The sequence below is a fragment of the Acyrthosiphon pisum genome, chromosome A2 (assembly GCF_005508785.2).
Source record: "Acyrthosiphon pisum isolate AL4f chromosome A2, pea_aphid_22Mar2018_4r6ur, whole genome shotgun sequence".
In the NCBI taxonomy this organism is placed as follows: domain Eukaryota; kingdom Metazoa; phylum Arthropoda; class Insecta; order Hemiptera; family Aphididae; genus Acyrthosiphon; species Acyrthosiphon pisum.
This window is the reverse complement of record NC_042495.1, coordinates 110,580,422-110,597,241: the sequence shown is the minus strand read 5'-3', so window position 1 is coordinate 110,597,241 and position 16,820 is coordinate 110,580,422. Positions and strand designations below refer to the sequence as shown.

The 16,820-nt window shown below is 30.4% G+C and overlaps 1 protein-coding gene across 1 annotated transcript in view; it reads right to left on the bottom strand.

Moving 5' to 3' along the window:
* Positions 1-4,438: 4,438 nt before the first annotated feature.
* Positions 4,439-16,820, bottom strand: part of LOC100169295 (peptide transporter family 1) — a 15,487-nt gene continuing 3,105 nt past the window's right edge. Inside the window, exons 2-15 of the mRNA XM_001946522.5 lie at positions 14,940-15,012; positions 14,301-14,442; positions 14,115-14,207; positions 12,888-13,162; positions 10,605-10,687; positions 10,331-10,498; positions 9,986-10,237; positions 8,854-9,111; positions 8,398-8,507; positions 8,188-8,313; positions 7,506-7,608; positions 7,268-7,396; positions 6,968-7,072; positions 4,439-4,866 (exon numbers count right to left, since the gene is read on the bottom strand). Of these exons, the coding sequence (XP_001946557.2) occupies positions 4,687-4,866; positions 6,968-7,072; positions 7,268-7,396; positions 7,506-7,608; positions 8,188-8,313; positions 8,398-8,507; positions 8,854-9,111; positions 9,986-10,237; positions 10,331-10,498; positions 10,605-10,687; positions 12,888-13,162; positions 14,115-14,207; positions 14,301-14,442; positions 14,940-15,012 (2,097 nt within the window). The 3' untranslated portion in view covers positions 4,439-4,686. The remainder of the gene's footprint in view (positions 4,867-6,967; positions 7,073-7,267; positions 7,397-7,505; positions 7,609-8,187; positions 8,314-8,397; positions 8,508-8,853; positions 9,112-9,985; positions 10,238-10,330; positions 10,499-10,604; positions 10,688-12,887; positions 13,163-14,114; positions 14,208-14,300; positions 14,443-14,939; positions 15,013-16,820) is intronic.

Here is a 16,820-nt window from a genome sequence, read left to right as displayed (position 1 = left end):
TTTCTTGTGGCATTACATATAATATATTGAGAAAATCGAAAAATGACGTCTTTAAAGTACCATCTTGATCCAATTTGTTAAAAGATAAGATACTATATGTTGAAACATATCTACATGATTTCCTAATTTACCTTGTAGAGGAAAAATATCTAGTACCTAGCATGCCACTTATGAAAAAGGTACGTGTATTATGTATATTATGGTAATAAATCTTCTATGGCAGTAATTTTTTATTACTCGAGTAGTTATTGAACTTTTGTTAATCTTGTTTGGTATTATTTTGTTAAATATACAAATAAAGGGTCTAACAGAAAGACCTTACCTATTTTATGGAAAAATTCAAAATAAGCAATTTGTAAATCAAGTTTTTAGGTTAATTTTGATGGTAAAACGTTCATTGAAGTGAAATAGTTTTTTTACAATTTTTTAATTTATAAAATTTTTTTTTTGAATAAATTAATTTGAAACTTAATAATTGTTTAACAGTGTCAAATTATTTTTATTTGTTAGATCTCTCTGTTACATCCTGTATAACAATATGATCCATCGGCGCTATCGAATTAACTCTACTATACTAGAATATCAAATATCAAAATTACGAATAGAAAGCTAAGTGTTATTTATAGACATCAATAATATTTTAATTTTTAAATCCGTGCATCATCGATCTATGCCGTGGGCTATCAAAGTCCCATCGTCACGAGCGACCACAATGACCATTCCCGAGTATACCGAAGTGTCTAAAATATAATAGTATGATATTATAACTCTTAAATTCAATAATATTCTATATCGCAGTGTAATATGTATATTATTTTATATAGGTATACCTACCACCTATAATAAAGCTTTAAGATTTAATAGACTTATTTATTTTTAAAGACTAATTTATACCTTTCTATACGACAACCGAACGTAATCGACCGCCTGTGTCGTAGATAGTGTGAAAACATACTGAGTTAGAATGATCAAATATTATTATATGATTGGTAGATGACACAACGATAATAACGCGCACTATAAAGAATTTTTTTTAAATAGTTATTTTCACTGCAGTTTCAAATTTCTACTACTATGACAAATGAACGTATTAAGACTAGTTTCAAAATTTCTTTGAAAAAAGTCAGATTTATTATTATTTACCAAATTGTTTTAAATGTTTGATTATATATTTTTCATTTTCACCGACTAAGTAATCTTTTATTCGAGAAGTTCGAATTGTTTCCACAATTAAAAATATCGAATATATACAACTTGACAACAAAATGTGTATACAGTATACACTTTATAGAACATTAAAAAAGTAAAAATTAAAAATGTCATACGTTGTTTGAAGTTATATTGTTAGGCATTGCGATTATGTCGTTGGCATTGACGTTGAGTACGTGCGTGTTTCGAGTAGCGTTTTACTTTGCAATGTGCATATTATATCATTATAATATGTATTATCATTTTAAATGTATATCTTACGAGTTTAAATTTATCTTGAGGGTGTCAAGCTAACCTCTAAGAACAATCTCTGAAATTTCGTTAAAATCGGTAGAGTTCTTAGAAAGTTAGTAGCTCTAGTTCATAGGCAACAATTATATCGAAGAATCATTTAATAAATAAACTCTAATAATATTTATCTAATAATAGTTTAAGATATAATTTATTTATTTGAGGTCATAAGTGTGACAATTCGATAAATGATGTTACCTCATCTACCCAAGTAACTATTGAAAAAATAGTAAATAGATCAAAATAAATACTTATTTCTACTATTACAATTTACAATAATTATAATCTGTGACTGTGATCAATGACAACTATTTATAATTAAAAATACAATTTCCAATTTAAATTTTGAAACTCAAGATCCCTGTTTGAGCACCTCTTTAAAAGGTGAATTTCGGAAAATCCTTTTTTTTTGCACATTTAGATAATTGGTGGAACCACAATACCAAATTTCAAGTCCATATGTTTTGAAGTTTTTAAGATGCACCGATCAGTTAGTGAGTAGTATTTGGATTTTATATAACATAATAAATATAGATTAAAATATTTGCCTTTCCTTCGATTATCATCAGGATGGTATTGAACTTCTAGTTCTCTGGTACAAATGAACAATCAGGTTCAAATTGTAATGTCATGGAAACGTCTTTCCATGGCAAGACTGTATGGTTAACGTTGTTCATTTCGAATAAACTTATATTGAATGGATGTGACGTCATACAAAAATAAAGTCCATGTCAATATTATAATTTATAGACCCTACGGTAACAATATACATAGCCATACCAGTGGTTATTAAAGCGACCAAAACACCGGTTACGCCACGAGCACGCTGATCATGTACAGAGCTGTCCTCATATCCAACATTTGATTATCAACGTAGTATTATTACCATAATCTGTAATAAGTACTTCTTGTCTACCTATTTTATCTATATACTTCTAAACACATGGTCTTGAATTTATTCCTACCATACCGATACCGAGAAATATAGTTCGATGAAAAATATTCAAAGAGAGCAGGGAGGATTTTTATATTTTAAACTTCAAATTATGTGTTCCATGCCGGAAAAAGTAGTGCACCCAAGAAGAGGATTAGTATCCAAACCAATTTTATAGTTAACTTTCAAATGAAGGGCACAAGTTGAGAAAAATAAATAAATAAGAATGATACTAGTGCTGTCTGGGTTGTTTCTATTTCTAAAAATACCTAGGTACATTATTTTTGAAATTAAAGAATTTAAGATTCATGTGCTTATCTGGTCTAAAACAATAATTACCCATGTATTTGGTCATTGACGTGTCTATTCGGTTTATAACGATAATTACCTAGTATGTTTTAGGTCAATAACGTTAATTTCCGTTTAACGTAATTTACCGTAATACATAATATATATTTTAGTTTATAATTATTTCTCTCCCGTCACATCCAACGCCATTTAATAATAATAATAAAGATTTAGATTATACAAATAGAGGTTTTACTTATGTCTATTACTATTTGGAGATCAAAAAATCGGGAGTATTTCTTAATACGACGGATGAAAATATCATCTGTAAGTCACGAACGATAAAACTGTTGGAGAGAGATGATGGTAATTGGGAGGTAGTAATGTCCCTTATATAATATGAATTTGTTGAAGTCTATCGACAGTTTCTGTTATTTTGATTTGTATACAAGGTTAACGTTTTACAATAGTGGGAATTGACTTTATTCTCATCAGAAAACTCACAAGTGATAAGAAGATGATGATGCAATTCGCCACAGAAGGTGAGTTGGTTTCCGAGGCCTACTTTATGTATTAGTTGATTCCCGAGTCATTATTGGATACGTACGAGTTAATAAATTCCCGGGTCACCAAAAGGTATGTACATGTTGATTCCTGGGTCATTATGTCACGGTATACTGGTAATCTCATTATCAAATACTAATTTTTAAAAAACAACATATTTACCAAAATACTAAATTTTTTAATAATAATTTTTAAGCTACTAAATTTTTTTACTAATAATTTTTTAGCAAAAAATTGAACGATTTTTATAATATTATGAAAAAAAATAAAAAAAACAACATTTTTGAGAAACTTTTCAGCCAACCTCCTTGTGGTGTTTCTTGGGTTAGGCCAATAGGCTGAATATTTGGCTAAAAATTGAAAATAATATATCATAGCCAGGGAATCAACTCGTGCGAACCTCTTAATGAGCAGGGAATCAACTCAACGGTATAAGTGCAGGTAAACAGGTACCCAGGAATCAACTCATACGCAGCCCGATTAACGACCGTATTCTTCAGTTTCCACTGTAAAAATACTTGCTTTTTAATAGTTTTATTTTCCTGAAAAAATATGCATGCAGACACAACATAATCAGTACCAAAACCATATTTACCAAAATAAAACAATATGATATTATAATAGTTTGAGCAACTGTTAAAACCACAGAAAGTCATACGCAATTGGATTGAAAAAATATTAAAATATAATAAAAATAAATTTTGTTTCTAAATAATACTGAATTTTGACATAGCGATGTACCTATATTGCCTATACGTTACGCCGTCACAGCAGTCAACAGATTGATAATAATTATTGTGTATACGATTGTCTATTATCAATATCGATTGTAACTTGTACGCTGTCAAAAATGACAGTGGACAGTGTGTTCATATTTTAATGGTATTCTTACTCTGATAAACCTCAGTGAAATAAACTAATAATTAGTTTCTCCAGGACACAATAGACCAGAGTATAGTTAAATATTGGTATGACTTTAGAATTTGAAAGGATTCTATCTAGGTGAGTGATAGGTCCTACCAAATTTGAAGTTTCCCAATGCTAGTATTTGTGAATGTTTTATTGTACTATAATATATCTATTCTGTAAAAAATGCAAGTCGAAATATCATACGAATATGTAGCGTCCAGATTAAAAAACAGCACTGTGGAATTAATGTTTTTAAAATATCATTAGCATAACCCAAGGTTTGATAATTAATGATATAATTTGATATAATTTTTACTCTGTCAGTATAATATATTATTTACTATCTCGTTGAACTATAATCGAAAATAAATAATATATTTACAAAAGATAATTACAATAATAAATATATACAAAATTATCAATGATGCAATTTGTAATTATATTAAATCAACCACTATATGCAAGCAGTCATGTACTTGAGCATTTCATGATCACTTCTCTTCGAGTTGAAGTCCGCTTTGATTTGTCACGACGTTATCGACGTCGTCGTGGTCGTTATTTCTGTCGTTTAACCGTTGTTCGAAAACTTTGTACTTGTAATTATAACTCAAATAAGCCAATAACAACGTGTCTGCCAGCATGAGTCCGGAGAAAAATAGATATTCGTGTTCCTAAAATATGATATAGCTTATAATTGTATACAGTAAAGTCAAAAGATACTTTTTAAAAGTATTCAAGTACCTATAGATACAGATAGATATTTCGACAATTTTTTAAACAACGTATTTGCATAAAGAGTAAAAAAAGTATTTGAGTACCAATATAAATATTTTCAAAAAGTGTTTATGGATATTGTAAATTTTTTTTTTTTGAATTATTTGTTCACATTTAAATCAACTGAACCGATTTTCATGTTTTACGTTAGTATTGTATAGACATTTTAGTCCGTTAAACTTTACTTACTTTACGTATTACTCTTATTGAACAGCTTGGTGATGACAAAAACAGAAAGTGGCACGATCTCATTGAAAACACTGATATGACTAAAACTAGTGAGGCGCCCAATAAAAAAATCTCAGTGGAAAACTATACACAGAAGTTATTGTGTCACTCCTAATTAGATAGCCTCAGAATTACTCAAAAATGATAAGCCTGGAAGGAAAATCAAGAGAGATAAAATTATAAGAGACGAAGACAATGAATGTCATATCTTCCAACATGATTTTCAAATGAACGAAATCATTACCAGTCTGCAAGAAATGATGCATGGGAAAGCGGCTGGGTATGATGACATTTTAATAGAACAATTTAAACACTTCAGATTAGATTAGGAGCAAAATTATGGCTATTTCAACTGTTAAATACATGTCTCCATATCAAATGTATACCCAAATGCTGAAGAAAGTCTAACGTAATAGTCTTTCCCAAACCAGGAAAAGACCTAAGTGATCCAAAAAGTTATCGGCCCATATCCTTGTTATACCACGCCTATAAATTATATGTTATCAATTAAAACCAAACCCAAACAAAACACAAATATGTTGCTTCCACCTACGAAACTGTGACGCCAATATAGAATAGTTATGAAAAATACTGACTACCTCGTGTACCTATAGGCGTCAAGGATCCTTGTTTCAAAACTAAATAGAAAGTACAAGCAAGGAACAACTTATTTAGAAAACTCGCCAGAACCCAAAGAGGAGCACGGCCTCACACCATGCGTAAAACTGGAATAGCCCTATGTTGGAGAATATGCATGTCCAGTGTGGAGCCAATCCAAACACGCCAAACATGTATCTGTAACTTTGAACGATACTTGCAGGATCGTAAAGGGATAACTTAGGCCAACGCTTACATACAAGTTATACCTTTTAGTAGTTATAGCTCTAGTGGTCCACCTGAGTGGTATCATTTGGTGTATCTATAAAATTCACCTGTTTTATTTGTTGAAGGATGATATTTTACATTTTTCGTTGAGTATCGGTTACAAAAGATAATATATTATCATACACACTCAATTGTTTTTACGGGATTAAAATTAAATAAACTAAAAAGAATAAGTTTGTGAAAATTAGTATATGATTTTAAATACAAATATTCCAAGAAAGTATTGTCCAAATTCATTGTCCATATTTCAAGGCTGGGCATTAACGAGTTAAAAAATTTAAGTTAAGTTAAAAAGTTAATTTAATTTTAACTTTTTAAGTGAACCAGTTAATTTTGGCTTTTAAGAAATATGTTAAGTTAATTTATTTTGTTTTAAATTTAATTATATTTCATTATTTCAGTCTATTTCGTTTTCATGTCAAAAAATATTTACCGTAAATTATTTAAAGTTAAAAATGTATATCATTCGAATCCAACTTATATGGAAATACTGTATTAAGTATAAACACTATAGTCTATAATTTAGAGTTTGGTTGGAAAAAAATTAAGTACACTAGCGTTGTAAAAACAAATTAATTTTTTTTAACTTAATAAAAAGTTAACAAAAAGTGTGTATAACTTTTAACTTAACTCAGTTAACCTATGGTTAAATTAACTTATAACTTTTTATTTTTTGTTATTGGTGCATATTAACTTAACTGAGTTAAAAAAAATCATTAACTTGCCCAGCCTTGCCATATTGTACTTTTTTCAAAAGTATTTAAATATGTCCACTCAAATACTTTTACTCAAATAGGATCCTTTACAAAACCACTGTAGTAAGTGCATTCATATTTTAGACGAAGAAATCGTCATTGTCGAGAGAGCTGAATATAATAATCTCACTTGTTTGCGAAAGGACAAAGCCGAAACAACAACGACCAATAGATTTCCGACCGAATGAGTCATCGCAAGACAGGCTGACATGAATGATTTTATCCTGGGCGGGGCCTGCAAGAATAGGAATAAATCATTATTATTATTATTAACACCATAAAAATGGAGATCATCTTCGTATATGGATGTCGTCACCGACATATTATATATACCTATAGTTATGATATTATTTTTAAGTTGCACGCGCGTCTGTACAATTAAATTAACGGATAGACAGCGTGTAATTATTGAGTGCATGTGTACACTTACTTGGGTAAACGTAAATTCAATTGCCGTGGCGATAAACATCACGTCTGCGAGAATCATACACAGGTACTGCGGTGTCTGCCATAAAATGTGCAAGTAGTTGCCTTCGTCCGTTGCGTACAATTTCGATTCCTATAAATTCATTGATCATGATGAAACGATTAAGTTATTGATTTGTCCCCAATAATCGTTATATATTTATCGTAGTTTGTATTTCTTATATAATTTATTATGGTTTTACCATGCTGTCACCGCCGCTGCGTCGTATGACGAGTGTATATATCGTTGCCGGCATGAGATTTATATTCGAGGAGATCCGTCCTTCACCGTGTACTAAATTATAGCTAAAAAAATTTAAATTAAATAAATTAGGTTTTTAGACTTTGAAACGGCTTACAAAACAAAACCCAAACCATCGCTCAGTCTTATACCAAAATACTTTTAAAAAGTAATCAAATGCAGATACTGTATTAAGAAGAGAATTTGAGTACAAATACGAATACTTTATTTATAGATACTTTCAAATCTTTTATACATTTTTTTTCTAACCTTTTAAAATCGCAACTGAACAACTTTCATATTTTGCGTTAATTTTATAGAGAATTTTACACCGTATAATTTAGTGGAACTTTACAATTATTCACAACTGTTTTCTTTGTCAAAGTATTTGATTTTAGGTTGACTATAATATATTAACAGTAGAACAATACTATCAATATTTATTTTTATTTTACTTGATCAAAATTAAATTATTTAAGGTATTGAAAACAAGTATTTGATTTTAAATTCACATAATTTGATAAAGTATTTAAAAGTATTTGAATACTTTTACACAAATACTTTTGCAAAAGTGCTTAACACTCTCCGCGAGGTATATTGTAGCACTACTCGTCTACGTCCATGTCAATAACTTTGACGCTTACTTTCCGAAAGCCACCTGTATGAAATTTTCGTTTGTAAACGAAGATATGTTGTACGACAAGTGATTTTTCCTGGCGTGCACCAGCGCAAGAGACCCGTTCTTCTCGATATCATCGCCAATTATTATTCTAAAAAAAAAGAATAGAATATTGTATAGGGCTCAAAGACATAAACTATATCACTGGGTATTATAATATGAATATATTACCCACCTTAAACTCGGATGTCCATTTTTAGGCTTTTTGAAATCGTCGTAATGATCTATACGTCGTAATTTTACTTCTTTATTTGCACTGCTGGATGTTAGAAAATATGAGATTGACTAGAAAACCAAAAATAAATACACTTTTATCGTGCAAGTCTATACTTGGGAATCATGTTGATTATACCAATAAATTGTAAAGTCAGACAACATATAGTATCTCGGTCTGTGAAATTAATTGTTTAATGTACTGAAAAACTTAGAAAACTAATTTCGATTCTTTACTTTGAATCTAAGCGTAACTTAATAAGTACGTAATTTAACCGACCAAACCCATCTGCATAAAAACATCCCAAAAAGCTAGACGGAGCACTTTTTTTTAAATAATTCGAAATTTTAAATTTCGCACATTTGAAAATTTTTTAGATTGTCTGTTTTTAATTTAATATTTAGTTTTAATTCTAACCTTTCCTCTCGATACGGTCACGTTAGTATCCAGATTGTCGTAGTTAACGTACGCATCACACGATTTGTTCAATTTCAGCTTTATGTTGACGACGCTTTCGTCGGAATTTGGCGTGTACTTGAATTTGGCAAAACCCAGCGGATCGATATCGTTGTGGCCCACGAATTGCAATGACGAACTTAACAAACGAGCGTTACAGTCAAAACCGTTATATACAACCAACTGTCCTTCGGTAGTCGGTATCACAGTGCTGTCGCCCTTGAATGATAACCGGTACAAAGTTACAACATTATTATTATATCCTTAACTGTTGAGTCTCGATAACTCAAATATCAAGGGGCGGGAATAAATATTTGAGCTAACGAGGTTTTCTAGTAGCTACAGTCGAGGTTTGACTGAATTTATAATATTATTGTTATCATCGTAGTGAATACTTCATAGTGGATAGCGGTCCTTTTTACGCTATGTCAAATCCTCGCGTTATGACATCCGTGGACATCTATTGCCGACGTAAATGTTTTGCCATATTTTTTTATATATATATTAGTATATCGACTACTACACAATAATAGATACATTGATTGTACATACCATGTATTTAAATGTGATCAATAAGTGTGATGTCAGTCACTAAAGTTGCAAAGTGGTTATAAATAATTAACGTGTGAACGTGTGGTATCATGATAATCTTTAATTAGTGAAACTACAAAACGAACATTAATATATTATTTTTGTTTTATTTTTAATTAAAATTAATTAATTCATTAAAAACATTGACAAAATAATAGGTAATTACAATGGTCAAAAAACCAGTGCGTGTGTCAGTACACATGGCCGAAGAGAACACTTTAATTAATATTTAACTTTGATTGATTTTATATAAGGGTTGCTCCGGTAGTTCAAAGCTACTGCCACGTGTAATTAGGTTTACAGTCAAATACGACTAAGTCCTGTTTACGATAACAACGTTGCGGTAAGTACTTCAAAATATATATTAATTATATATTATGTTGCAATACACACAGGTTTTTAAACTGTGTTATTCGTGTGGAATGAGCAACCGTTATATATGAAACCGCAGTAGCAGTGTTACGATTGTGATTCGCAGGTGATCAGTAGTAGGTATACTCACGAATATTTTATACTGGAGAATAGCGGTGAGCAGAAATGCCAGCGCAGCCATGGAAGTGCTGAACACGAGCTTTTGCATCGGTCGTCGGATGCCGAACTTCGCCAAGAACGGGTACAGGACGCGGTCGAACGAGATGATCAACAAAAGCGCGAGCAGTGGGTGAACGGTCTGCATCTGGTCGGGTTTGATTTCCCAACTGATGCCGTCTAATTTGCCGTTCATCAAAGTCGCTTGCAACGTCCACCGCGAGCCCTGCGTGTCGAATACCGAAAACACATCGTCACAACCACGGTATCAAATGCACCGAGCGCACGTAATATTCGCGTACGGAAATCAGCGGCTCACCTGTTGTTCGAAGAGCGCCCAAAACACCGGATAAGCGATTAACGTGTATAGCACTTCCAGCGCCGCTTTTGTGTCGGACACCTCGGTTTTCGAGTACTTGTTGCACGCGATATCCAGCCAATGAGCCTCGCTGGAAGTCGATGAAAAGATTTTTTTGCGAACACCGTACTTAACAATAGCATAAACAATATTAATAAAGTGTCGAGACGTGCGTATCGAGTTACTGAAATGTCAACGACGGTTCGCATGTAATATATAGGTTATTTATACTTACAAATATGCACCCAAAAGTTTTGAAGATCACATGATTCTCCGGTTTCCTTTTCACGTACAGATTTCTTCCGAGGATAAAAACAACTGAAATGTTTATACATTGGATGGTGAAAAAATAAATAAATATTTAAAAACGAACATCTATATTTTTAATTACCAAACGGTTATTAATTTAAATATTATATAATATTGATATTTCAAAATTATCTATCTATCTATAATCTATTCTCTATATTTCATATACATAAAATCGAAATGGAAATCTATGTGACGGGTTGCTTGGTTTGCCTGATTCTTTTTTGTTATATTCGTTATTGTTAGGACAACGTTCTCATGAAAGAAAATTTTTGGAAAATCCACAGAAAAAGTAGTAAATCTGGATATCAAAAACAGTGGGACCATCTGTCCAGGAAGAAAAAAAGTTAAATATATATTTTTTCATTGTAAGGTGGCTATTGGTTATGATTGTTATAGTTTCAGTTGTTAATTTTCAAGAATTTTTGTTTTATTGGTCGCAATTTATTGTTTTATAATGCTCGTCAAGAGAAAATCAAACCTTGGCCGCTCCACAAATGGTGCCAAAGGGATGCGCTTATCTAGAAACAACATAGTTGAAGATAAAATTAATAACATGTCTGTCTTAGTTATAATAAATCGATCGATTATAGAAATATAGGAACTAGGTATAGAAAATATGAATTTAAAATACAACTTCAGTAATGTATTGAAATGGTCTAAAAAAACCACCAGGTCTCTGCCATTCATGAGTAAAAGTTCTATTGGCAGAGATTGCTGATCCACCAGAACCATTAAACAGTCTTTTGAATCATTCTCATTGAGATTCCAAACATTTTCTTGATATCATTTGTACTTACAATTTTGCCTTTCAAAAGACGTCATTTGGTTACAATGAAACCCGCGTCATGTCTACATTTAAGGTTCAGGTTCAAAACTATAATTTAGCTGGATCTCTTTTACTAAACAATCTTGATGAACCGAAGTTTTTGCAAATATATTTCATGGGTGATTCGGTGAGCGAAGTACAACGGCGAATGTCGATAGTCCCAAATACCTACAGAAAATTATTATGCGACTTGCAATATTTGTTGCATTGTCACAATACTTACGTGCGCAGTGTCAAGACTGCTTTCAAAGCAATGCCATCGAATATAGATGATTTTCCCTTTGATATTTGGTCATGGAGAGGACGATTATTTAATTAATGTACCACAAGTTCATCCAGTTACAAAGTTTCCTCAAAAAATACCGCTAAAATTAAATCTGAGCTGATTTTTAAGTTCAAACCACGTTTTCGGTGGACCAAATTTTTCCAATGTTTTACATTTTTTTAAATTGTTTTTTCCTTTTTTATTTTTATTCTTTATCTATTATAGATACATACGAATGTTACGTTTTTTTTTAAATCATTGAATCTTAGTAAGGTTAGGTTATGATTTTGTATTAATTGATTATATTATCAACTGTATCTATGTTGAATTAAGTAAAAACGACAAACTTGGTATAACTCTGATACTTAATAGATAAATTATACACTTACGTATAAATGGCTATACCTATCACATAAGCGCTAAAATTAATATTTTATATAAGTAGTTATTTAAAACTTGTCGATCTTATAAAAAAATGTCAATAAATATAATAAAAATTAGTAAAATAATTTTAATAAATAGGATGATATTTTGATCTCATGAAAAAATATCAATAATAAATTGTTAAAATATAATATATAGCCATATAGGTAAATCTAAATTTAACATCTATTAAGTCTGGTGCACACAGGTATCTAGGATTCCGGTGCGCAGTGGCTTCATTTCAGTTTTCATTAGACTATGGCAATTTTTCACAGCTTTTCCGACTCAACATTTTAGCATAGTGCCGTAGTAGTTAACGGGTGGGGGGGGGGGGCGTGTGGTAAATGTGCCAAATTAAGGTTCATGTAAGTACTAGACTGGGGCATATCCTACTATATAACTTTTTTTTTCTTATCTCATTTTGCGCTCATTATGTCTTTCATCGGGTAACGGAAAAGCTAAGATAAGTCTTTGACACCATACACCGAATATTAAATAACGAATTGAACAAATTTCGAGTCATATACCAAAAGAGATAGAGTTGGTATATTTAACGGGCAACGAAGTGCAAGGGATCAGCTAGTATTATATTATATAGATATTTGAAAATTATAAAATATCTAAAAAATTTAGTAACAACACAACGAAAGGGTGATGTGTATAAGATCTATAATATTATTATAATAAGTTACCTATGGCCGTTATCATGAGCACTGCTAGTAAGCCGAACGCCATCGAAAAACACGTGTCCCTGCCAAAGCACTGTGCGCTTTTTCGTAGCTCAGGTGCTAAAAACGTAGATATCAACGATCCAATGTAAACGGATATTAAAAATCTTTTGAAAAATTGGGAAAGTTGATCTTGTTGCTCCGGTAATTGAAATTGTTCGCCGCCAAACGTGTAAGAGCACGGTTTTATACCACCTGTGCCCAACGCAATACATATTAGACCGACGATGGTAATGAATCTATAATATAATACAAATTAATAAGTCACTGTATTATTGTCATTGAATTTTAAATGGGTTTTCAAAAAGAATATTTAGCATCAGTAACCTTTGAGTGTATTCACTCGTCAATCGTCATCACAATATCATACTTAATATTTAATAATGATGGGATCATTAAAAAATCGTATCAACAATTATTCTGGTTTGATATTTACACTATTGAGTACGTGTACAACTTGTGTAGGTACCTATATTTAATATAATTTTAAAAATATTGAAATATGAAATATTTCTTTAATTTTTTTATCTTTATATGGTTTCTAATGTTTTATTGTTTAATAAAATATAACTACCTACAGGTAGTGGTATATAATATATAGAGTAAAAAACTTTTTACTACTGTAAATTAAATTCCTTAACTATGTAGACTTTTTCATACGTATATGTTTTTATCTTTATGTCTTGTTATTATTCGAGTGAACAAAATGTAGTCTGTTGACCGTCACCAATGGGCTAATGTGTTACAAATTATTATTTTTTCCCCTGGTGTTAATTTTTAAAAATTAAATTAGACTATTTGCGAAGATTATAAAAACTGTACGAAATGGAAATGGGGGAGTGATACATTTTTACGGTGCAGTGTCGGAGCGAGAACAAACAATACCTACTAAGTTTAAAATCCTTCCTCCGCTGATTTTTTAGTTTCTTTGACAACCATGTACGTATGGTAAGAATAATCAAAATAATATCAAACAGGCACGTACACAATAAACTATATTGGTGGGAACGAAGTTAGCTTATACATTTTTCACCTTTACTCTATAGAAACATATTTAATAATTTTCCTGAAAATGGTGGGAGGGGGGGGGGCGTATAATAATATTGATCACAACCATATATTAAAATTGTAGAAGAAATTTAACTAACCTAATGAATATTTAAGTGGAATAATATATTATAGTTTGTTTACCTTTGAGTTTCGAGAGTAAAACTGTTGGCCATCGAAGCTCCAGTGAGGATAACATTTCCAAGAGCATAAACTATTGACAGTCGTATAATAGTTCTGCAGAAACGATAAAAGACAATTTTAAAAATGGACACACAAACGCGAAGGTTTCAAAATAATATAGGTGTGATTACTATTGACCATGCTCACTTAAATTTTCCCCAGTAAGAGTCGGCCAATATTGCACCGAACAATGGCATGAAATACGATAGAAATATAAAGCTATGATAGATCATGGTCGACTCATCGTCGGTATAATTTAATATCGTTGACAGATATAACACTAGGATAGCTGAAAACAAAAATACGAAAATATTATAACGAATGTTTTACATTTCTGTCGAATATAATAATGTAGGTACCTACGTCAAAAAAGTATTATTGTATACTATTATATTATATGAAAAGTGAAGATACTGAAGTTAATATTGCGTTGTTGAATGCAAAACCGAACAATGATAGTTTTTTTTATCTTTTGATAGTTTAACATTTTATGGTACTATATTGGTAACCGATAATTATATTTTATATTTTTTAAATGTATATTATAGTTCAAATAAATTAAATAATATGTAAAAAATGTCCTATTTCAGAGTATCTTTTTTGTGTTGAGTTTATTCTCTCGAAGTGTTGTAGATACCTATTGATATTTTACTTATATTTTCTCAGATAAAATTAATTAAAATTATTATTGTTACAATAGAGCCAATTGATTAAATCCGGTGATAATTATTTCGTTATCTGTTTCCGCGTCTTTAGTTATACAAACTATACAATTTATTGTCTTACTTCTAAGTCCAGAGTAGTTAAATCTTTCACACATTTCATTACATACGATAAACCACGCGGATTTTGGAAATTTCTATAACATGAAATAAAATAATCATCAATACATCATAAGTAATAATACATCACAGTTATTATAATATAATTATTTCCAAAATATATAAATTTTAACAAAATATAAACATAATTTATTATTTTATAAACATCATGCATATTTAGTGAAATAAAATATAACATAATATCAGACACGGAACTCCATCAGTAAAATAAAGTATTGCAGCTCTATCGGTATAGAAAAACTCGATGTACATTTTTAGCAAGTACAAAAATGTAATTTAATTCACATAATATGTGTTATAAATATTACAATTCAATCCAAACTCATCGAACAGAAATGAATATTAAAACTTCGCGAGGTTTAATTCATTTATAATCTCCATAAAAATAAACTTTATATTATAAGCTGAGTGCTGGAACATTCGTTTCTCGACACTAGGTACTGTACAGATATCTCTATGATATTCTCACATCCTCTTTTCTAAAGGACTTTTTAATTTTTTCAAATATCCCCCGATTCCACTACTGCAGGATACCAGGATGTACCTGTACGATAATAATTAAGAGTATCACCCAATACGGTTGATGTTTCCAAAAAGAGATCTATTCCACCATTCGTAATAATAGAGTAAGTACCTCAATTAAAAAAAAAAATTCCAACAAAAAGTACAATATAAGTAATTTTTTTATTATTGTAATGATAGCCACTCTTCGTAACTAGATAATAATAAAAAGAGTGTCATCATCATAACTCTTAATATATATATATATATTATAATATACACTAAACAGTCACATAGATATTATAATATAAAATTAAATTAATTCGTTATTAATTCCGTTCGCTCCCAGGTTTAGGTAATCAAAACCGGTTGTACCTATATAAACGTTTAGATAAAGGTGGGTAAGTGATGGATGTCGCTCTGTTGTACAGTAGGTTACAAGTGGGTCACTGTATAATGGATGGTATTAAATTTGAATTCAATGATATAATATCATTGTATAAGAAAAACGATTCTGAGCGGAGACGGTATGTCGGTCTAGGTATAAGACATATTATATACTTATCTATAGTATTAAAAAAAAAATTGACCTATAATAAATTCCAAATTAATCATATCACAATATCTATTAGGTACTTATAACGCGTTATACATCAACAACAAACCGTGATACTACCATAGATATATAATAGTATACTTTAGAAGACGTTTCAAGTACCCACGAATAGTATTATACAATCATAATAAAATAACTAAAATAGTTATTCTAGGTTTTTTAATACGTAATTTCGTCCAAATTTTAACTTAAATGACTATAAAATAAACTGTGCTTATGTATTTTTTTAGATTTTATGGTAACAGAATTAACTACTTACATAGAATCTTGTTTTAAATTTTCAAACCTTAGATATAAAAGTTGAACATTTCATACATTTTTAACTACAAAATAATTATTCAATTTTAATTTTGATAAATTTTGTCAAAATTCGATCTTTAAATGCTTATAAAAAAAAATTGTTCCTATGTATTTTTAATATTTTTCAACTGATATTGTAACAATATATCAGGAGCTTTGTATTAATTTTTTACACTTTTTGGCCCAACAGATAAAACTTTATTGATATTTATAGAAAAAAAAACTAAAAAAAAAAGGTGGGTAAGTGGATTTCGCTCTGCTGTACAGTAGGTTACAAGTGGGTCACTGTATAATGGATGGTATTAAATTTGAATTCAATGATATAATATCATTGAATAAGAAAAACGATTCTGAGCGGAGACGGTATGTTAGTCTAGGTATAAGACATAATATTATATTAGGTACCTA